The sequence below is a fragment of the Macadamia integrifolia genome, chromosome 14, assembly GCF_013358625.1.
Source record: "Macadamia integrifolia cultivar HAES 741 chromosome 14, SCU_Mint_v3, whole genome shotgun sequence".
NCBI classification, from domain to species: Eukaryota; Viridiplantae; Streptophyta; class Magnoliopsida; order Proteales; family Proteaceae; genus Macadamia; species Macadamia integrifolia.
Window position 1 is genome coordinate 22,751,996 of NC_056570.1, and position 24,346 is coordinate 22,776,341.

At 36.0% G+C, this 24,346-nt stretch overlaps 1 protein-coding gene across 1 annotated transcript; it reads left to right on the plus strand.

Moving 5' to 3' along the window:
* Window positions 1–13,930: 13,930 nt before the first annotated feature.
* LOC122060578 lies at window positions 13,931–17,286 on the plus strand. The gene is made up of 5 exons (XM_042623713.1): window positions 13,931–14,090; window positions 14,200–14,523; window positions 14,618–15,526; window positions 15,620–15,853; window positions 16,610–17,286. The coding sequence occupies exons 1-5, from the start codon at window positions 14,076–14,078 to the stop codon at window positions 16,790–16,792; spliced, it is 1,665 nt and encodes a 554-aa protein (XP_042479647.1). The 5' UTR covers window positions 13,931–14,075; the 3' UTR covers window positions 16,793–17,286.
* Window positions 17,287–24,346: the final 7,060 nt, after the last annotated feature.

Here is a 24,346-nt window from a genome sequence, read left to right on the forward strand (position 1 = left end):
TATTTATTTATTTATTTATAGTAAAACCATTGCTATTCCAGCCTCTATTGATTTTAATCCTGAAGAATTACTAGAGAAGGGTTGTGAAGTAGGGGATCAATTCGGCAATTGGGTTGGAAGGAAAGGGGATAAAAATAAGAGTTTTAACTATCAAATTCTGGCCCTGATTCATGAGTTCTTGGTCCAAATAAAGGAATTGGTCTGGTTGGGTAATTAGTCTTCCAATGTATTTCCATGTGTCAAAAGTTCATTTCTTTTCTTTAAAGTGGGATCTCTTTTCAAAGAATTGTTTTTTTTTTTTTTTTAAATTTCCCTTTCTCTGGACGAGTCTAGATGGGTTAATTTTTTCCATTCAGAGATATTGGATGCGACTGAAATTTTGTGCGAAAGGTTCAGTATTAGATTGTAGGTAACTAGGGACTAACGGCATCCTAGCCAGCACTTTAGTTGGAGCCTTCCAATAGTCATAATTATGGGATAGTGATGTTGGGTGAACGGATTAGGTTCACGTACGAGAATGTGGATATAGAATATCTTAAATGAAAAGAGAGAAAATTGATTCTATATCCACGGACTAGGACCATTCTCGTACATTCTTGTATGTGAACCTGATCTGCTCTCTGATGTTGGTTTGGCTCATTTAGTTGGTAGGTATTTTGAGGAAGACGAGTTTTTAGGAAAGCAGAGTTTGCCAAGTGGTAAAATAAAGTAGTGGAAAGTTCAAGACTACCAAAGGGGTGTGAAGCATATCAAGGAGATGCATGGACATACATAGGATGACATGGCATTTTTGGTAATTTTACACACACACACACACACACATATATACATATACTAGCAAACTTGCATGTGTATACTTACATATCAGAATTATAACCAATACAAGGACATTCAAGAATTAAACATTTTGGAAACCATTAGTATGATATATTGAGGGGGAGCATTAATGTTCATCATTATTATTATCCATTTACAACTCTTGGTATCCTAGAGAAAAATTTCACCCCTCACTTTGTCTGCTTTTTTTATCAAATTAATCAATCAATTTTGATGTTGGTATTGAATCCCACCCAATCCCCCCCCCCCCCAAAAAAAATTGTGTTTTTATCAAGGCAAAGCACCCTAGCTTTGCGCATCGGCATCTCTTAATTTGTAAAATTGCGGCCTTGTTTTCAAATATTATTGACCCCAGAGTGTCGAAATGTTGAATAATTTGATTCTTTGTTTGCTTTATATTCTTAATATCATGATGTAGATACCCAAACATCTATAGTTTTCCTTCTTGTGATCTCATATTTACCATTTTTATTTGATTTAAGCAAGTTAATTTTTTTTTTCCATAATATCATGTCATGATTATAGATAATTTCTACTAAAAAAAAAAAAATTGATTGTAAATAATCGAACTTCAGTAGTTTTTCTTCTTGCGAATCCATATTTTACCATTTTTATTTGATTTCCAAAGGCAAGAAAGTTTCTCTTGATTATTACCATCTTGATTGTAGATACCCAAACTTCAATTGTGAATTTATATTTTACCATTTTTAGTTGATTTCCAAAGGCAAGAATGTTTAAAAGATTCAGCTTACTTCCAAATGCCAATGATCGTTCATAAACTTTTTGCAGTGATAATTGTTCATTGTGAGTTAGGTAATGTTAAAAAATTATGGGATAAAAATTTTGAAGTAATGTCAAAAGACATAAAGAGAACAACTGACACAACTGAATACCACACATTACCCAATATACTTTATTCCTCCAGTTCTCCTTTTTTTTTTTTTGTTCCATACTTTAGTCATGCTTGATTAGTTGATTATGTTGAGGTTGTATTTGGTAATGTTTATGTTCCAAGAATGACATTTTGTATCAAAACTAGAATTTTCCGTTTGTGTGTTAAAAAGTTTTTTTTGCCTAATAAATAGGGTTTGGTAAACCTGTTTCATAAACGATTTCAAAACGAAAAAACAACAACTTAGATGTTTAGTAGAACTTGTTCTGATAAAGACGTCTCAGTCTAAGTTCATGTATCATTCACAATAAATAAAAAAAAAAATACAAAAAAAAAAAAAAAATAAATAAATAAAAAAGAGGTTCATGTATATGTAGTTTTATGTTAGGCAAGAATGAAAAAGACACCATGTTTGATTTTTAATATAGGTGTATATTGGATAAAGATCTCGATCACACAAGTGAAAGTGAAATATATGCATATATCAAAATAATAAACTATAAGTTGGCCGATGATTCATTCCTTCTTCCACGCATTCGAGGTACCCATGTCATGTTATTCTCTCTTAAATCATTCTTTAAGTTGAGATTCACAATTATTCCTCCAATTTTTTCTTTCCTCCAATCTCTGATTGTTAGAAGAAAAAAAAAAAAAAAATAGAGTGAATCCCTCTAATCTATGTAAATGTTTTTTAGAGGATCAGAACCGTTAAATATATATATATATATATATTTATATAAAAGTTCAAATCAATGGCATGTTATATCTTTGAATCTCAATACAGATGAAATAGAGTAAATAAAAAATTTCTCATTTCCTGGTCAACTCTTTGAATGTTGAATCAATGCAAGGTTTAGAACCCCATCTTCATCTATTAATCTAGTAAACCACTAATCATCTCTTGCCAATGAGAAAAAGTGTAGAAAGCATCAATAAAAAAGATAGATTCAACAAAGCAAGGAAATTTAGGAGAGAAATCTCTCTCTTAATTGGGGAATTCAGATTTGAACTCTCACTGCTTTGAAACCCAATTTGAAATCACATATTTTCTGAAGAGTTACTTCATTGTAGATTAGACTCTAAAAACAAGAAATTCCTCATGAATTCAAATTAGTGGCATCTCATAACACAGAACATAACAATCAATCTAAAAAACCCTTTCAAACTACATATCCAGTAAAGCAAATTGGACAAAATTAAAAGAGGAAATGAAAGAAAAAACAAAAACCCAAATCATAGAACCATTAAAAACAAAAAAAATCATCAAATGGTTATAATTGTGAGTTGAGAAAAATAGATGCAAGCCCCTTATCTATAAGCTTTCTCCTCAGAAACAATCAAACAATTGAGCTTCGATTATACTGAAACACCATGGCTTTCACAAATTTATGGAGGGAGAGAGAGAAACAAAATTAATAATACTTGATAATTAATAATTACTTCCCTCTTTAAAAGCGATGAAAGATGATTGAGAAAAACGTTATTACCATGGGAGAATAGATTTTTTAAGGGATGGAAGAAGGGATTTAGGAGCTGTTTTTTTTTTAGCTATATCTCTCTCCACATTTACCTTTGTATATCTCCATAATTGTTCTCCCTCCACACTCTCCATAATTCTCTCTCTCCCCTCCCCTCCCTTGTGCTCCACCTTTTTTTTTTCATCCTATAGAGGATGAGTGAGTTTTTCTTTCTAAATAATTGTAGAGATTTAAATATGGAGAGAGAGAGAGAGAGAGAGAGATCATTAATTATTATTTTTTCATCTTCCATTTTGAGGAATTACTTCTCCCTTTCTCCTCCAAGTTTAGAGAGAGAGAGATAATTATTATTTTTTTCATCTTCCATTTTGAGGGGTTTTTTGGTCATTTGAGTTTTTTGTTTTTTTTTTTTTTTTTGTTTTTTTTTAAATATATCAAAAACAGGGAATACGTACTTTTTAATAGTAGTATGATATATATCTTAAACATGCTTAGATCCGGAAGTGTAGAATATGATTGGCCCTTTGATACCCTTATTTGTTAGTAGGGGTGATTGATTTCACAAAAACCTAATCCGGCTAGGTTAAAAGGCCAAAAAGAAAAGGGTTATTTGATTAAGCTAAATAGGGAACTCACCAATAAAGAGCCACAAACGGAGGCTATTTCATATGAGAGAGAAAGAGAGAGAGAGGGAGAGACTGTTTTACTTTCAAAATACTGATAAAGAGGTTTTTTCTGTAAAAAAAAAAAAAAGGGGTGGGGTGGGGTTTTTTCGGTCATCTTCCCCCCTCTGTTTTGGTACCATTGATACAATATCATTGATAAAATATCAATAAAGTATCAACCATTTGCCAATCTGTTCCCGATACGTAAAAACATGTAAAATTATAGATCTATGTTGCATGTTACTAAGTATTGAAATAAACCCTCACTTATATTCTATTTATTTATTTATTTTGGGGTAAACCCGACTCTCTCTCTCTCAACTAAGGTGGGCATGAATGTATGATTGGGTGTAGATTAGCTTGGACCAAGTTGAACCTGTAGGGTAGGAGTGCTGTCATTAGCCATGAATCATGAGGAAGAAGCAAAGCTAGATAGGATGTAGAGTGGTCCGCATATGTTTTTTCTATTATATAATATGGGAGAGGATTGAGTATGCTAGTAGCTTTCCTAGAATTAATGCTTTAGCAAATAATGGGATTGAGATGCAGGGGATATAAAGGTAATTTCAAAAAGGAGAGAGACATCAAAATTAACAGCATTAAGAGGTGTACCAATAAGAATGAAAGAATCAATTTCATTCATAGGACAAAGAAATCATTTCATATGAAAAGAAGAAAGAAAGAAAAAAGAAAGAGAGGGTGTCAATGTATCCTCCTTGATCTTTGGTGAGAACCTTTAAGATCTCCTACATGGCCATGTCATTCTTAAACACAATCAACACTTCAGTTGGATCATTGACTGTTCCCTTTACAAGAAAAGAAAAAAGCCCGTACTCCAAGCATGATCATATGTGAAAACTGATCTTATATTATAATAATTATTATAAATAATTATTTTCTTTTGGAAATTGGAATCAAATTATCTAAAGTGAAGTTTGTATCTGAACGCTTCCCTCTCCCATCTGGCGGGTCCCACACACTTTCTTTCTAGTGAGTGTGATTGGAGTCATCAGGGTTTCTGTCTTTATTAGTATTTTAATTGATTTATTTATTAACAAACAAAGAGTGGTGACGGGTGAGAGAGTCCCACGGGGATAAGTTATGCTAAGCACCAAGTGGGACCGACATTGTCAGTGATTTTTTTTAGGTGCAACATTCATATTTTAGGCCATAGAAGGACCCACGAGGGGCTAGCAAAGGGATCATTGAATCACATTCACTACTAACTATTAACCTATTTTTACTGTATTAAAAAAAAGTCGAATAATCAATCTTCCATCCTTTTACATTAAAGCCCACGGTGCCCACCCCCATAATTGTTTATCCCCACTTATTTAGGTCCTTAATTTGTCACGTGCAACCATATGAAATAAATAAGTCAATATTCCCACTGTTTTGGGCATTTATAGAGAGAAAGAGGAGTTAGGTGGGGGTATTTTGTGAGAATATAATACATGTTATGTGGAGAGCTACCATGTGTGGCACTTACCATTCATAGGGAGGGGTGGCTTGGTTGACCAAAAGATGATACCAAAACTTCAATTTTATTTAAGAAAAAAAAAATCTCTATAAATTTAAAACAAAGGATAATACGTTAAAAAGAAAAATCAAAATCTTGAATCTCCATTTTTTATCATTATTGGGGATGGATTTTATACTTTAGGGGCAAGCAACTAGGCAGTTGGACTATTATCAATTAAAAAAAAAAAAGTTAGGTAATTGTGTTTAGGGGTGTTAATCCTAAGTTTTCACCGATTAAATCGATCAGGCCTGACCACTTAAAGATTAGATTGACTTGCATCGATTATTAAATGTGTCGGGTTTAGGCTTGATCCGTTTATAAACAGATAATACACAGTGCAATGGGTAAGCCCGACGGACCTACTTGAATGTTTATATGTATATTTTTATTTTATTTTATTTATTTTTAATAGAAAAGAGTATATATTAATATTTTTATTAATTATTGAATGTAATCAAATGTAATATGTTTTATAAATTTTTGATGATCTAATAAAATATATTAAAGTATTTTAAATCTAGGGCAATTAAAGATTGTTTAAAGACTTTTTAAGGGTTTATTGGTACATTATCCCATTTAAGGCCTGATTATAGTCTGATTATAGCCCGATTCACTAATATCGATTAAAGCCAGGAACCCAATCGAGCCCAACACGAGACCGATTGAGATGGGCATGTTCCTTAAATAGGTAGGTTACAGTCCAATGGTCTAGGCCTGTCAGGCTTTGCTAGGCCCGACCAAGACTGGACTGACCCGATCCTATTGATTGACACCCCTAGTTGTGTTGTGGTGTAAGTCAAGAGCAGGTCATTAATTCCATCATCTAAACCCCCCCCCCACCCCTTCTTCTTGAAAAATAGTAATAGTTAGTAATAAGTGTGGCCAATAAACCCCTTGTTGACCCCTTCTGGGTCATGTCCTAGTCCCTCCAGAATCCCCAAACTGACCCTAGTCTGGGTCTTGCACAAATACATCCTTATTAATTTTATCCAACTCTATGTAATGTAATTGTGTAATCTTGTGTTTGCGATGATTATCCCTTCTATTTTATGCTCCCTTGCATTCTCTTTTTATTTACGGTCATTTCAGCTAGGCCTAAAGCCATGGGGTTAGACTGCTTCTGGCTTGACTGCGATTACAAACAGCTCTTCAAGCCAGCTTAAGCCATTTTGTTTATTTTCCACTCCAACAACCTAATTTTGATTAATTAGATGTTTTATTGATGATAAGTTTTCGGCCATCATCTAAGATATCCACTATTGTCTTTGATGTTCAGATTTTCCTATATGGTTAGGACAAATTGGAGATTGTGTGGATAAGTGCATGGTTCCAGTTTTGATTCCTCATCTATGCATCTGCAATTTAAATGGAAACTATGGCAGTGGGTTGCTGTACTAGTCTCCTCGAGGATTAGTCGAGATGCATGTAAGCTGACCCGAACACCTTAGTATAAAAATAAAAAATAAAAAATAAAATAAAATAAAATAAAATAAAATAAAATAATAAATAAAATTTTAAAAGAATTTAAAAAAATCTTCTAAATTTGTTTTCAATGTTGCTCTTTTGTTCATGTGAATAGATCTTTTAATATTATTATCCACTCAATTTCTAAATGAAGAGTGAGTTACTTTAAGAGTCTTTGGAAGGCTCTTTACCTAAGGAGTTTTTAAATATTGTATATCAGTTTTGGTCCAACATGGTTCAATAAATTTCTCCCTCTAGGGTTTTTGCACCTCTCCCACAAATGAGGGTAAGAGAACACTACCCATAGGCGGAGGTACACGCCAGTGGGTGTGACCAATGGGAGGGCGTGCGTGAGCATCTTCAGTGTAGGACAATGTGGTCTTTTCGCACCCGGTATGTCTAGCCATAGACACACACACACTAGTGGTAAGCATTCTTTCTTCAAAAAGTATTTTTTTTTTATTTGAAGAGAAGAAAATTTCATTAAATATATAAATAACTAAGTACATCAATATCCAGATTTGTTATATCTATGTGAGATATTTTTTTTTTTAATGATATTATTTGCAAAAAGTCACATGAGTAAAACTACTTCGTTCATAGGCCTGAATATGAAACTGGTATAGACACAAAATTATGAATATCTAAAAAAAGAGAAACGGCGCTCCAAGGCCACGACACAATACTATTGTCAAGGACTATGTGATTCAATTCGACAGAATCGCTTCATCCTTTCCCTATATTCCATCCATCATTGTATGCCTATTTCATCCCACAGAGAAAACCCCTTATGAAAAATAAATAAATAATATTATCATAATAGCTATGTTGTCTACCCGTTTGGGCTCCTGATAAAGTTTTAGTTAATAAAAAGAAAAGAAAAGAGTTAAGTTTAGTTAATAGTAGTAAAACACAGATGTGATGCATCTTTTATTTTTGTGATTGATTTAGACCTTTTAATGTTGGAGTGGGATTACCACCTTGTGATTGGAAAGTCCACAATAGATGATCCTTAATTAGCTGAAAATAGTTGGATTATTGGGATAGGATATATTATCTTTATTTATGATGATCATAATGATGTTGATGACCAAATCACAAAGAACATGCATGGCTGCATGCGATGATCCTTTTTCATAAAATTGAATGACATTCTTCTCGTCTTGGTTTTAAGATGACAATGGGTGAGAATGAAAAGTGTAATTTAGCCAATGCATAATGACATGGTTGATACCAAAGGAAACAAAAACTTTCTTATTCCAACTTTGAGAACAAGAGGAAATGTTTTCCCAAACATAATAATACTTTCCTTGACACCACCCTCTCTTGGAATGACTTCCTCAACGGTCTATCACTTTGAACCATGTTGACAGATGATGTGGCAATCAAGGTTGTAAAACATAATAATTTTTTGCAGGTTGAAGGCGATTTCTCGTTCAATTGATTGATATCTTACCAGTAGAGTGTAGGTTCCTAAAAAATCATGGGTTCATCACCACTATCTTCACCTTGTACAAATAATTTTTTTTCAAATGAAAGTATTGCGTATTGCTTATGGTTTCCCCTGACCCTTGTTAGTATCGAATTGATCCCGTATCAGTGGAATAGTTCTTAGTAAGGGAAAATTTACTTAAAAATATTTTTTTTTTTATTAAAAATAAAAAAGGAAAACCATTCATCTCGGTCACACTCTACCTTGTTTATATACTGTTTTATTCTCCACCATTTAGATCCATAAAGCAATATTTTTTTTCTAGTAATAATTAATCCATAAAGTATTGTTAATGTCAATGTTTCATGTATACTGCCATGTTTAAATTAAATGAAAAGATAATGATTTCTTTTTCCTCCTTGGGTTCAAAACACGCATGATTAAGGATGTCTACTTTGTCTAGGGGTGTCAACTGGTCGGGTTGGTTCGGTTTCGGTCGGGCTTAATCGGGCTTTAAGACTTTCAAAGGCTACACCGTGTCCGTCCATTTAACTAATCGGGCTTAGTTATTGAGGGCATGGTACACTTTATATTCGGTCGGTCGGCCTCGGGCTATAATCGGGCCACCTTAATCGGGCTTTAGTCGGGCCTTAACCGAGCTACGGACATGTTTAATGTTAAACGGGCTTTAACCGGTTTTTAAACGGGCCCTCTTTAAAATGTGCTCTTATATTCCGACCCACTCATGCAAGCCCAAAAAAATGACAATTAAATAATAAATGATACCAAATATAACCATTATTTAAAATGTGAATATGTTTTTACTTTTTAGTTTTTACTTTTTAATTTGGAGGGTAAAATAGGTATTCTACAATCATTAAAGGGTCGGGCTAAGCCGGTGCACAATAGGCCAGTCTCGATCGGGTGTTAAACGGTCGGTCTCGGTCGGGCACCCGACGGTCCAAGTAGCAAAACCAAGACCGACCGTTTATAAATGGGTTGGGCTCAAGCCCGACATGTTTAATAAAAGGTCCAGGCCAGGCCGGTCTATAAACGATTGGTCCCGATCAATGTAGTCGGTTCGGGCCACGAATTGACACCCCTAACTTTGTCCATATTTTAATTCATCTTTTTCATAAGTGTCCGTTTATGTCTATTTAGACCGTTGGCACATTTGTTGGCACATTTTTCTTTTGTAAGGCTAAGTTTCAGTTCATCATCAAACCTAGGGATTTCAATTTCAGGAATCCCATTGGTAGGCCCGACCAAGTCCAATCTAGCCTGATTGGAAAAATCCAAATTGGCCTGGTCTATTTGTTAAACGTGTTAGGCTGAAATTTAGACATGAATACAATTCCAACATTTTCGGTGTCATTTCAAAATTGATTGATTAGAAGCCTAACTCAGTCCAACATATTTAAAACCTGTTTAGAGCTCCTTTACTCAAATCGACCAGTGTAAAACTTGTTTAGAGATAAATGGTTGAATAACCTGTTTAACCCGATTGTTGATAGTTTGATTAAAGTTCGAAAACCAATCAATCATTTGTAAAAGTGTCCATGCCTACCATATGCAAACCTTACCATCTATAAAGGGTGATCATGATGCAACTGTGCAACAGGTAAAAATGGTGAGATCCATTTAAGCCCAACCAAGCTCAATTGGTTGACATGCATGTTGGGGGTGTCAAATTCTAGCCCAAATCAGTCAGGTTGATCGGAACAACTAGATAAATCGTATCACTTCCAAACCTTCTTGGTCTCTACACCCATCCAAATTTGGCATTGTCTCGACGGCAGCTCTTTGAGTAAAAGGCTATACCTCCATAGGTTGATCGTCTCAACGCTTTTTTCCCTTTAGCAACAAACTTGTCCCAAATAATTGAAAACCAGACCGAATCTGATAAATAAACAAGGCAAAAAGGTATCAACACGATCCAATAAATAAATAAATAAAATTATTTAATCAGTTAATCAATTAATTTATTTATTTTTATTTTTCTGAGAGAGAATTTACCACGCCGTCAGTGAAATCATCCCACGCCACATCGAAAATGAACCCACATGGGATGCATTTGGTTAGTTTTCCCACATGGGATGCATGGGAGAGAGAAAAACAATAAAAACAAAACCCCGTGAGAGGGCTACGGAACATTAGCCGCATGAGAAACGTTTTCCCTTTCTCCTTTTAATGGGTTCACTGTTCACAGCTCACAGCTCACAGCTCCAGAAGGCAGAAGGCTGCGGACCCTTTTTTGGTGTTTTAAGACTGACAATGACTGAAGTGTCAATACATATGGTCAATCCATAGGATTATGTACACATAGGCGAAAGAAAAATATAGGATTCACCAACCCCCTCCCCCTACTTTTCCACAAAGAAAGATATTTTCTTATTGAAACCTTAATGAATCAAAAAATTTGTAATCATACTTGTTAATCTTTTTTCACCCATTTAGTCTAACGTATTGGTTTTCGTAGAACTAAAATTATATCATTTCACATATGTAGTTGAGAATTTTACAAAAAATCTTATCCTAACTTGTGTGTTATATCTTTCACGAGATGAAAAAGTAGAATCGTTAATTATGGGCATTAAAACGATCAATGCATGTCAAACACAAAGTATCATAATATGTATGCAGACACTAATTAGGGCTAAGATTGCCTGTAAATTTTATATCTTTTCAATTACAATGTGTATGATATGAGTTGCACAAGGTTTCACTGCTCAGAACAAGAAACTAAGGAGTGAAATATGGAAAATTTGTTTTACATGTTATTGATGGAGCTTTTCAAGATAAGGGATGGAAAAAACCAATAACTTCCCTAGAAACATAATTATAAACAATATCCATATTGTGATACTCCGTGTATGGAATGTGTCGTTCTAATGTCTATAATGGCTCTACCTCTCTCTCTCATGAAAGAGAAATTTGTAACCGATTGTTGCTATTTCTATAACAAGTTTACTAGGGAATCTTTTAGCTTCATCCATACCTTAGCTTGAAAGACCGTTGTTTATGGCATGCAAAACAACATGATATATTCATTCTTTGGCCCGAGGTATTTTGTACCTAAGCATTGTGTATTTTATGCCTTTATCTATTTTGTATCTCATGAATTTATTTGAATGCATTTCTACATATAAAAAAAAATTAATAATAATAATAAATAAATAAATAAATTTACAACACTTGAAGATAAAATAATAAGTAAAGACTTTCGAAAGGTATATGGCCAAGTTAGAGTCTAAATTTTAAGATGTAATCATTCATAACAATTGCACTTGACACGACTAGGTATGATACAAACAAGAATCCATGGGCAGTCTGTCACCAAGAATTTAAGGACGATCCTATCTACAGAGTAAATATGGGTGATTAATCTATTTTTGTTTTTTTTAGTAAATAACCAATCTAGTTGTGCCATGTGAAAATTTAGACTACTATTATTGAACTCAATCATGTAACCTCCCAATTATTGTCTTGTACCTTTTGAATAGTATTTGATTCTTTTGAAAGGGTTTTTTTTATTGTCGTGCTTGAGGTTTAAATAAATTGTAATTTTATTTTTTCCCCTTATCATATAACACATTTTTCTTTCACAAAAAGTTAAAATTTCGTTGTCTCACTTGTACTGAAAAAACATATAATATAATGATGGCTCTTGGCAATGACAGAATAATAAATATAATTTTAAAATCCATTTTTACCTAACTTAAAACTGTTGAAAATAAAATAAAAACAAATTTTTTTTATTTTTTTTTATAGAAGAACAAATACAATCAATAGAAAATTATATGTTTTAAATATACATATATAGGTGTCAATCGTATAATCCTTTTGTCTGAACATTTTATTTTGCTACTTAACAATCCACTTCAATTGAGCTAAAATTTGATATGCGGGCAATGGACTTTTGGATTTACGAATCTACAAAATTCAATCTCGTTAGATCAGAATCATCTATAATCAATCCCCATTCTAGAAGTTTTGAATCAACCAAATCTAGGGTTTTATAAATTAAAATATTAATTTCGATATATAAGAGATACCCAATATAGAGTTTAATATATTTGATCAGACTTGATATACGGTACAAATACCTGATTAATAGGCCCCTCAAGAAACCTGCTCCCTTAGAAGTTTTTCCAATTTTTTTTTCCTGAGAAAACTCTAAATAAGGATTCTCATGACACAGACTACTTGTTTTGACCATACGTGTATCTGAGTCAGCAACTCAACTCACAAATGGAAAAAATATATGGGCGGGTCAAGTCCGAATTCACCCAACCCAATGGTCAACGTTGGGTTACGTCAAAAAAATTGACTCAAATTTAATTTAATTTACTTTAATTGGTTTCAAGTGTCAATCTTGATATGTTTCCAATATTTAACAAACTCTCACTTACCTTAATCGTCATTTGTTAAAAATAAATAATTAATTAGAACATAAACCCCAAATTATAGTGTCTCTTTGACTCTTTAGAAACCATTCCTTGCACGGCCAGCGAAGTAAAGCTGATAAGTTTGTGGCAAATGTTCTTTTTCATGCCTATCCTGTCCTGTCATATCAGAGCACCATCCTTAACGGTACACGCAATGTTATGATCCCATCCTAACCCTTAGTTTGATTCCAAGCCTTCATCTTATGTGGCGCTTGATAGGGACTTTGGGAGAACTCAACCCCCAAATATGATCAAAATGAGAACCGAATATAAGGCAGCCCTTTTTAAGGGGTTTCATTATACTTTAGGGTCAGACTTTATTTTTGTATAATTATAGGGACTTCACTTTGGCATCAGACTCGTCACTTTTGAGTGAGGGTTGGGATCGAAGATAGGCTGCTTTGGGATCTAGTTCCTCTATGGCACAACAAGAGTGAACCTATTTCCGATGGCTTAGAGCCATGGTTCTAAGTATCAGTATTGGATCATCCATATTGGTTTGGCAAGTGACTAATCCTGATATTGTGTCAGTTGAATGGTATGGATCAAGGATAAAAAGGTAGAAAAAAAAAATTGCTTTTAAAGATAGATGAAGGGTAGGTATGGATCAAGGGTAAAATGGTAAAAAAAAAAATCATTTTAAAAGACAAATAAATGGTCTTTCTATTTAATATGGGTTCTATTCCAATATCATAAAAATTTTAAGAATGATCGGTACCATGCTCTAAAACCATGTCATTTACAACTAGGCATGTAAACCAACACACATGCATATAACACAAGGTGTTTCAGACCGTTAGACACCACTGTTGTGCCGGAAAGGAGCTACACACTTGCATTAGTGAAAACATCCTCTGCCGCAGGTGCATCAGTGCGATGAACATCCGATGGTCGAAACTACATTAGAACGTGTGCTGATGTTGTCTTAATCATCTGATGCTCGCCACACCGCCGCACTACGACAGACAATCATTACTCCTTGCATCAATACTACTGATACAAACCCAGGAAGAACTGAACCCCATAGATCAATTTACAAAATGAGAGAACCAAGATCATATCAAGTAACATCAAATCTCTTTTGAAGCGATGCAGGATTAATCTTAAATGACTGATATGGGATTGTAACTCCCCAAGATGTCCATCAGGCTAACGGTCTAGATATATTCACGTGTGTATACAGAATAGGTGGGTCTGCAAAAAACAGAGGACTTGGGGGTTAAAAAGCCAAAAAAAGCTTTAGCTTTACGACATTAACACCAGCTGTGTTGAGTAGAAAACTCAAACAAACCAACCAGAGACGAACGCCGCCGCCGGGGAAGACCCTACCAATAGAGATGGGCGCAGCTGAGGTTGTAAGAACTAAGAACATCTAGGAATTTGTTTTTGAATTCTGTCTTTTTTGTGATTCTGTTTTTCAATTTGTTAATGTTGCAGACATTCTTTTGTAAAATTTGATAGGTAATGGAGCGAGAAAACGAAGAAGTTGCAGTGAGACAAGAGGAAGGTGAGAAGAAGAAGGGAGAGAAAGATAATGGAGATGTCAAGGAACTGGAAAAGGAAAATATGGGTTTGCCGGAAAAGGTGGTTCCAGAATCATCACCAACGGAATTTACAACCTCCAGGCTGCGGAATCTGAATCCGTCGAACCCTTTGAGAATTATAATTCAAGGAGTTCGACCTGTTCGTGTTCAATCTCCCACTCCTTCACAAGCTCCTCCTTCACAGCCCGCTCCTGTACAGCCCCCTTCTTCAACTACACAGCCCCTTTCTACAACTCCTGGAGTAAGTGAGATGGATAGTTTGAATTTTATACGGTATGAGAAGTTTTTGACGCTAATGGTTTCTGGGTTTTTGTGGGTTCTTTAAATTGATGCAGCAAACATTGCCAAATCTGAATTCAAGGAATTACACGAATCGAATAGCTCTATTTCTGTTTCTTCTCCACATAGTTGCTGCAGTTGGGTTAGTTGGTTTTCTTGGGTTCAAGGCAGTTCAGGGGCTCTTCCAAACAGGAAAGACACACAGAGAAGAGGAAAGGATGTTAAAGTATTGGCTTCCCCAAGCAGAAGGGGCAACCGTTTTAAGCATCGTTCTTGCCTTATTCTGGCAAAAGGCAGTAAGAGAATGGCCTCATTTTATGGTCAATTTCATAATCTGGAGCACATTCGCCTCTTCCATGGCTGCAGGAGCTCTTCTTCTCGCCTTCCAGAGACCTTCCACTGACGGCGTTGGTGTGGCCCTTATTTTCTTCTCTGTTGGTAATGGCCTCTATGCGTGTTGGGTAACTCAGAGAACCAAGTTCTGCGCAGAAGTCTTCACCAAATCGCTCAAACCAGCATCGAAATTCCCAGATCTCAGTCGACCCACTTACTTGATGCTTGGGATATGTTTCCTGTGGATTACAGTTTGGGTTTTTGCAATAATCGGAGCTCTTAATTTCTACTTTCCCTCTTTAATTATAATCGCTCTAATCTTAAGCTTAGTTTGGATAGCAGAGGTTCTGAGAAACGTCGCTAATTTAACCGTCAGTAGAGTTATAGCTCTGTATTATCTCAGAGGAATGCAATCAAACACCCATTTCTGTTTCCAGAGAGCCTTGTCAAGGAACCTTGGAAGTGCTTGTCTGGGTTCATTCTTTGTTCCTGCAATCGAAGCTCTGAGAATCGTAGCTCGAGGTCTCAATTTGCTTGAAGGGGAAGACGAATTCATGTTCTCTTGCGCTCATTGCTGCCTTCATGTCATGGAGACCATCTTCAGATATGGCAATGGATGGGCCTTCGTTCAGGTATACATCCATATCATTCGCTGAAATGAACCACTTAAAAAGGGATAATTAAGATGGAAATTGAGAATGGTTGTTTGATATTTTTTGTTGCAGATAGCTGCATATGGGAAGGGATTTGTGAGTGCATCACAAGACACATGGGCACTGTTTGAGAGACAAAGGATGGAACCCATGGTTGACTCGGACATAACCAGTGCGGTTTTTTTCTTGGCCGGAGTTTGCAGCGGCTCCATTTGTGTCCTCGTCACAGCGTCGTGGTCGTGGGCTGTTTACCGGAGCTTTACGGCCACCGTGTCTCTCCTAGCATTCATCATTGGATATCTTTTGGTGAGCATTTGCCTTCCAGCCACTTCTGTTTTTTCATAATAGGGTTCAGGTTCAGGTTCAGGATATGAACCTGCTGGTTCGGTTTGGCATTGGCTGGGCTGAATTGGTTTCAATGTAGGAACGATGGAATCTGAAACCAAACCAATCGGTCTGATTTGGAAATAGTTTCTTATCGATTTGGGTTGGTTTAGCATGTATATATATATATATATATATATATATATAGAAAGGGAGAAAGGACTCAACCAGACTTAGAATGGGTTGCCACATGACCCCCAATAAAAGGCACAATCTCTCCCTTGTTCATGTTTCCTCGTGTGCTCTTACTGGCCCCATACTGGTGCAAGGGTTACGCAGACGAAAACTCTCCCTCTATACATAATAATGGGAGAACATGCTTTATTTATTTATTTTTATGATTTTAAGATTGGATTGATTTCTTATTGATTTGGTTTTGGTTTTTATAATATCTGAATTCAAAACCAAACCAATAAAGACTTGATTAGATTTGAGTTTGTTTGGTCGGTTCGGGTTAGGGTTTGATTTAGCTCAATACTCATGGGTTGATTCAAGGATTTGAAAAGATGGGGAGTTGAATCGGTGAATCAACGACTCAAAATAGAATCTGTCATGAGTCATCCGGATTCTAACTTACCCAACATGGCCGATTCATGTCAAGAAACCCTAGAATCACTGTGTTTTCAGATCAAAGGGTCTATTTTTAAATTAACCCTATATGTTTTTTCTATGTTGTAGACTCGGATTGGAATGGCATTACCACACGCATGTGTTGCCTGTTACTATGTATGTTATGCAGAGCACCCGGAGAACCGGTTATTTGATAGAACGATTCCGGATCGGCTTGACTTTATAAATTCTGGGAAAGCTTTCCTTGTACCCACTCCTAGGGTCCCTGTCCCTAGGCGATTCTCAGTTTGAAAAAATAAGAGAAGAATTGCAATATTTTTGTGTTGGAGGTTGGACCAAATTGTGATCAGACCGGGACCTTGAACTGAACCGGGTGAGTCCCAGAATTGGTCCACAAGAGGTGGTATAATGGTATTGGAGTGGAGGATGATGATTGGTGATGTTATTGAACATGACTATGACTATCTATGACCATGACTATTCATTCTTTATTGGATTCTCAAGGATTATATGGAGACATGAGTGAGGGACCCACCTACCATAGATTCCAATTTGCGATAGCTACCAAACGTGGAGAGCTTTGTGGTCTGTCGTATGCAATTGCATGAGCCATGACGCCATGACATGGCCCCACAAGATTTGGGATCCTTCTGGGATATTCGTTTTGTAATAATTCTGTTTTTTAATTTTATATTTTTGTAAGTAGTCCCTAAGCCCATTTTATTATATTGTAATATGAATGTATTAATTAATCATCCCAAAGGAAGTGATTTATTTTGGTTTAAGTGAGTTTTCTCACATGTTCATTCTTCTAATTTTTAGAAAAGTTTTTTTATTCAAGATGCTAAAAGTGTACAATGAAAAGTAGTTTTTCTATTTTTTTTTGTGAAAAAAGATTCCACGATGCCAGAGTGCAAATCATTTCTCATGCGCCTCATATAATGAGTAGTGCTGTAATGTTGCGCGCAATGATATTATCTTTTCTTGGAAATTATGTGGGAATCTATTTTCCACCCTCTCATTAGGAAAAACAATTCTCCACTACACTAAATCGGTCTAGTGAGGATCTGGATGGCTAAGATCACCTTGGGGTATGTGCCTAGGTGTTTCCAACTATTGGATGCTCACTGCATTGGTGCAACAATTGTAGAAAATTCTTCTCCTCTCATTGGTGTAGTTTTTCACTTGACTTGTAAAGCATGAGAAAGGACATTATGTAAAGAGACATAAAGCTTGTTTGGAAAGTACCCAAACAAGCAAGGAGGGATAAAATGCCAAATTAACAATCCCAAACCATCCAATTGGCAATCCATGAATGGAGCATGCCTAGCGTTAATGGTACTACTGTACAATTATTACCTATCACTCAAAGCCAAATGGCTGATCATATGATACCAAATTTGGGATAGAGAAATGGGTAATTCTGAACCATTGGATCACACACATATATGTTAACGTGCTTTTGGCCTTTTGCAATTGGAATAGTAGTTGGTGGGTCTGGTCCGTCAATTCAGGGCCCAAACAACTGAGGTCCACAGATCCACTCTAAATTTAATAAGTTCCTACCTGGGGAAGGGGCTATCAAATGATATTGAAGCCAAACTAACTTTCTGTGTCATGGAAAAGGACCCTTAAAGTCTTATTTGGTGGGTTTTTCCTTTTGATCATCCGGCTATCCCTTTCTGATCTAACTCAGGTACACGCAAGCAAAGCCTCACTTGGATCACACGTTAGTTTTCCTGATAGGGCCTTGTTTGGAAGGTCTAACCAATCCTTTTCCTCGGGTCTTCATTCCAAATTTTTTTTTATTGGACTAGAACTCCAAAAGTCATCGACAACATTCTTGAAGAAATAGAAAGTCTTGATCACTTGAGAGAGATGGGCTGGGCTACGCTGGGCCCTCAATGGAATATGCCAAGCTGATTAGCTGAGATGGGTTCGGCTTAATTAGTCAGGTTTGATTTAGGGTTGGCACCAAGGATTTTAAACTCGGAATTGGGGATTGAAACGATCTGTCAGTTCTGATCTGGATTGGATCGGAATTGAACCCCCAAACCCTAGAATTGGCCCCTTAGATCTGAAGCCCAGCGATCCGGTCCCAAAAACCCTAGAATATATCCTAGGCCTTCGGCATTGAGCAGCATAATTGAGTAAAGGCCCAAACAAAAGGTGGACAATTGATGTGACTCTTGCCTATTCAGTTCTCAAGTCTATCTCTGTATTCCTTTCTATTAAAGATAATGACTACTACAACCATATCTTCTTCTTCTTCTTCTTCTTTTTTTTTTGGGTAATAACAACTACAACCATATCAAAGTCCATAAAATATGCCTTTTGTTCAACCAAAACTGTGACTTCGTTTTAGGGTATTTTTAGTGGAACACTTGAGATTAATTATATTTCCAAAATGACTCCCCAATTTATAGTTTTGAATTTTCTATTTAAATAAATTAGGATCTTTCATCCGCATCAACTTCCTCAAAGATGCATTTGTGTGAATATTCCATGTCTAGGAATTGGAACTGCTATGATTCGCAATACCATCCATTCATATGGTATATATCAACGGTGAATTGAGCATGGAGTGACCATAACAATCCCCTATCTTCTTCCATTATTGGTCTCATAGGTCACTACAAGATATATACTGCATTATTTAGTATCTTATCAAATAGTGAATAAGATATTGTTGAGGGTTATCTTCAAAACATCAAATGATGACGGAAGTTGATATTGCAGATTCTTGCCTCCTCGCTACTTGCAGGTCACATATGAAGAACTAATACTAGAGCCAATCTCTGAGAAAGGCTTTCCAAGGCTCAATCCAAAATTGAGGATGAGAAGGGAAAAACCTCTACTGAGCATTGAGGGTTCAAAATTGCTTACCTTCCCTCCTTACTTGGGGCTTACTTATACAATTGTAGGTTAATTGTCTGACCCTGGTTGAGTTCGTTGGTTTGGCTTAGGGGTAAAGTTTTAGGCCGGTTACAGATGTCACTGTTAGATACTGATGACGCATAGGCCTAGACGAGAAGTTTCCTATGAGGAGTGAGACATTCTAGGTGGTTGGAAATCTGTATACTTGCTCATCTAGCTGGTTGTCTACTTAGATCCTTTGGTCTTGGTAATTGGTTCTTGTGTTATTGGGCCTCTTGGTCATTGAATCATTTGTCAGTTAGGTCATCTGATCATCTGTACAGATCCTCAAGTCTTGGCAGTCGGCCTACATGTTGATTCCTTACTGGCTAATCATAGTATGGTATATTGGAAGTAATTTACAAATATTAAATAAATAAAAGATAATTTATAGCGCCATCCCCTAGAGAATGCCACTATTAGAGAGACACTCCCTGCATAATATCAAATGACATTCTGACCTCCGGCCAACAGTCGTTATTAAGTGAGGAGTTGAAATGACTGTTGTACCATTTTTAATTAAACACATGTCCAATTGGACTTTTGCTCCATCGCCGCTTCACCCTTTTCATAACTTCCCCTACTCCAGCCCCCTCCAGATTGAGCTCCGACGAAAGTGAAGCCACCTTCTCCTCTTTGTCTTCCACCGATCCGAGAGCTTCGCAACGAAGAACCGACTATCAGCGACAGGGATTTTGCGTCCAATAATGAGAATGTGATCTGGAGCTCAGATCTCTACTTTCTTCTCTTCTGAGCAATTTTTTAGGGTTTTATACTTGAAACTAACTCTTCGCAATTCGCGGCTTCAGTTTAACAATCACAAGTTGAAGAGAAACAATGTCTGATATGGAAAGACCAACGAAGATTCCTCGTCTCTGCGGCTCCGAATCCATTGCAGATACTACCAAATTCTTTCCCCTTCTACGGTAAGTTTTATATTTCTCTCTCACTCTCTTCAACAATCTTTCCTTTATACATGCTAATCAAGTTTCTTGTATTTTATTAACGAATTGTATTGCAAAGATGAAGATGGAATCTTGGGATCAGGAAAGTGTTGGATTTATGGGCTAAATTAATTATTCGGGTTGATTAAATGGGTGAGAGTCAAATTGCATGAGCCGGTTCGGTCCACTCTCAAGCTTAGGGATATGCTGGCTCAACCCATTGTGGTTTAGGGTTTTGAGTGCAGGACAGTATTATAAATACTAGGTTTTGGGTCCCTACAGCCATTATTCACTCTTCCCCACTTTACCACTAAAGTGAGAGAACCAAGGAGGTTTAAGGGGCTGTAGAAGATCCATAGCCAAGCCAAGAGAGCGAAAGTGGGAGTGACCAACATCAATCATCTTCAGCATACTAGGTGAAAGGTACAAATCGATCCTCCATAATTTTATTAGATTCGTGTTCTTGTTTTTCCTGTGTGGTTTCCTCAATAGGGTTTCAAACTCAAACCCATAGGGAGTTCTAACAAGTGGTATCAGATCAGACCACATGGGACAAGAATCGATTGAATTTTTCTTATACATGAGGATTTTGATTGTTACTTAAAACCTGATTTGATTAAAAATCATGAAAATCATAAAAATCGTAATTTTACCATCACTTAAAGATCCTGTATGGAAAAACTTTCTTCACGAAAGTTGTAGATCACGAGAAGACGGTCGCGGCGGTATGCCGAAAGTCACCGGAAACCTCCGTACGCGCCGGCACGCGCCACCGGAAACCGGCTGCCGGAGGAGAGAGAAAAAAAATTCAAAAAAAAAAAACGGCGGCGAGGCATCGCCGGTTCAACTCGAAAACCCTACCGATTCGAACCGGTGACACAGTGGGTCAACTCATATGTACTATTTGACTCGGTCAAAGGTTGACCGGGTCGTTGACCAATTGACCCGAATTTGACCCGGAACTCATATGGCCGAACCGGTTGGTTTGGATTGATTTAAAAAAAAAAAGACTTGTTTGGTTTTTGTTCATTTTGGGTTTTTATTTAAACTACTTTAAATTTCATTTAAAGGTTCGTTTTAAGGCCAAATTGAAATCTGTTTTTTGCGTTGGATTCCTTGTTTCGGGCCACATTTAATGATCTAATTTTTAATATGACATATTTATTTGAAATTTTATGTTGTATTTGGTTTCAATTTGTTCATTTTGGGTTTTTTTTTTATTTAAACTACTTTAAATTTCATTTAAAGGTTCGTTTTAAGGCCAAATTGAAATCTGTTTTTTGCGTTGGATTCCTTGTTTCGGGCCACATTTAATGATCTAATTTTTTTAATATGACATGTTTATTTGAAATTTTATGTTGTATTTAGTTTCAATCATTGAAACAAAATGGCATAAATCATTGCTTTGAAAAATATATATGTTATTGGTTACCATGAAATTGAGAAGTTTTTTTTTTTAAATTGAGATATATTAATATGGAAAAGGGTGTAAGCTTCCGCTCATTCTTAGTTACAAAGTAATTTTGCTTTAGGAAACCATGAAATGATGAGGTGGAATCCACCAAAGTGGTACATCTTATTATTTCATGATTTTCCACAGGGTAGCAATGTAGGTGACATTTGCCCAAAGGTGATGTCACCAAAGTTAAGAAAATGACAGTAACCTAGAGGTTCGTAAGTCCAAAGGTGAGGGGATTTCAAAAGTTATTGTTCTTTTCACAGTAAATATGAATTTACAAGAGGACCAGTGCATTCTTAGCCCAAAGGATAGGAATGTAGTTGCGGTTGTGACTCTTGTATGGTTATTGTTGTCCCAGTGATATATTTATATGTATGTTTTGAACATAAAGATATACATCTCCAATGGGAAAGATATGATAGAACTGAGTGAAACCCACCAAAGTGGTACATTCAGTTCGATTGTATCTTCCCCAACAGTAAAGGTGATACTTTCCCAAAGGTTATGTCATCAAGGTTTGAGGATAATCATCCACATTTCAGAAAGGGACATTGAATTTGGAGTTCTTTTGCCCAAAGGTGATTGAATTCCAAAGTTAGTATTGTTTTCACAGTTAAAAGAATAATATAAGAGCATCAGCTAATTCCTGTCCCAAAGGATAGGGATACATTTTTAGTTGTAACTCTTATTTAAAATATATTGATGGTATTACATGCTTTTATATTATGATTTATATTTTGATATTTAACATGTATTGTGTTGTTGTTACTGCTGTAGTAAGATGGTCATTCCCTCAAATTATGTATCTTCCATCCCAATACTTACTGGTAACAACTATCAAAAGTAGGTGGAGGAATTAGAATTGCATTTAGGTCTTCTTGACTTAGACTTGGCACTTAGGGAGCCTAAACCTGAGCCTCTCACAGATTCGAGCAGAAGTGCTGAAAGGACCAAGTTTAAGAAATGGACTAAAGCAAACAGAAAGTGTATACTGGTTTTAAAAAAGGCAGTTCTTGAAATTATACGTGGGAACATAGAGATCAAAGACACTGCAAAAGAATTCCTGGATGCTATTAAAGCTAGATTTCAACACAACAAGAAAGCTGAGAAAATCACATTGATGACCAGGCTAATGAATACAAGGTATGATGGATGTGGGAGTGTTAGAGAATACATTTTGGGTGTAGCTACTGATGCTGGTAAACTTAAGGATCTTGGAATACAGATCGATGAAGAATATATTATACACATTGCACTGAATACCCTCCCTAGTCAGTATAAGGTTATCCAATCTACCTACATTGCACTGAAGAACGATTGGAGCCTAAATGAGCTCATTTCCATTTGCACTCAAGAGGAAGAAAAATTGAAACAAACTAAGTTTGAGAGTGCACATGCAACTTTTCACAAGGGATCTTCTGGTGGACCAAGCAGAAGGAACAAAAATTTTTCCAACAGAGGAAGCGTCAAGCCATATGACAGGACTAATAGCTCTCAAGAACTTGACACATCTCAAAAGGCTCAGGATGAAGAGAATACCAAAAACGTAGAGTGTTTCTGGTGCCATAAGAAAGGACATGTGAAGAAGGACTGTTTTATTTTTAAGAAATGGTTAGAGAAGAGGAAGAATTCTGGGGTTGATAAGCAGGATGATACTAAGAAAGGGTGAGGTAGACTAATCATCAGCAATTGAGAGCAAGTAAAATTTGGTCACATCAAGTAGTTAGGATTTATTTACATACAGTTATTTGAAATGCTTGATTAGTGGGAGCTCTGGTTTTGTTTAGTATTTGTTTATGTTTTGAACCTTAGCCCGTATGTTTTGGGGCACAGTTTGATGAATTATGGTTAAGTTTTAACATTTACATTATGTACAGTTATTTCTTGAAATATTTGGTTTATGATTTCATTTGAAAATGTTTTTATAGGCAATAATTGTCTTAGTTATAGGCAATATTTTGCCACAGTTCAAAAGGTAATGTTTGCCATATTTTAAGACAGTATTTGTCACAGTTCATAGGCAATATTTGTCACAGTTTATAAGCAGAAGGCCACAGTTAGATATTAACCACAGATCAAAGGCAATTTGCCACAGTGAAGGTTAATATCTCAGTTAAGGACCTACATAGAATGACAACAGTGTAATTTGAGGATATGTCAATATTTCTATGATCGTATCTCACATAGATTCGTGTTAAGAAACTTACTTATGTTTGTAATAACAGAAAGTTGTATGCCGTATATTGAGGTGTATCTTCTGCTGTTATTCGATGTGAGTGGTTTTTCAACTGAATCACAGTAAGAGTGGTTAATGTAATAAGATTCTATGACCACACCAATTTAAAAGACATCCTTATAATTAATGTAGCCCAAGTGGGAGATTGTTGGATTTATGGGCTAAATTAATTATTTGGGTTGATTAAATGGGTGAGAGTCAAATTGCATGAACCGGTTCGGTCCACTCTCAAGCTTAGGGATATGCTGGCTCAACCCATTGTGATTTAGGGTTTTGAGTGCAGGATAGTA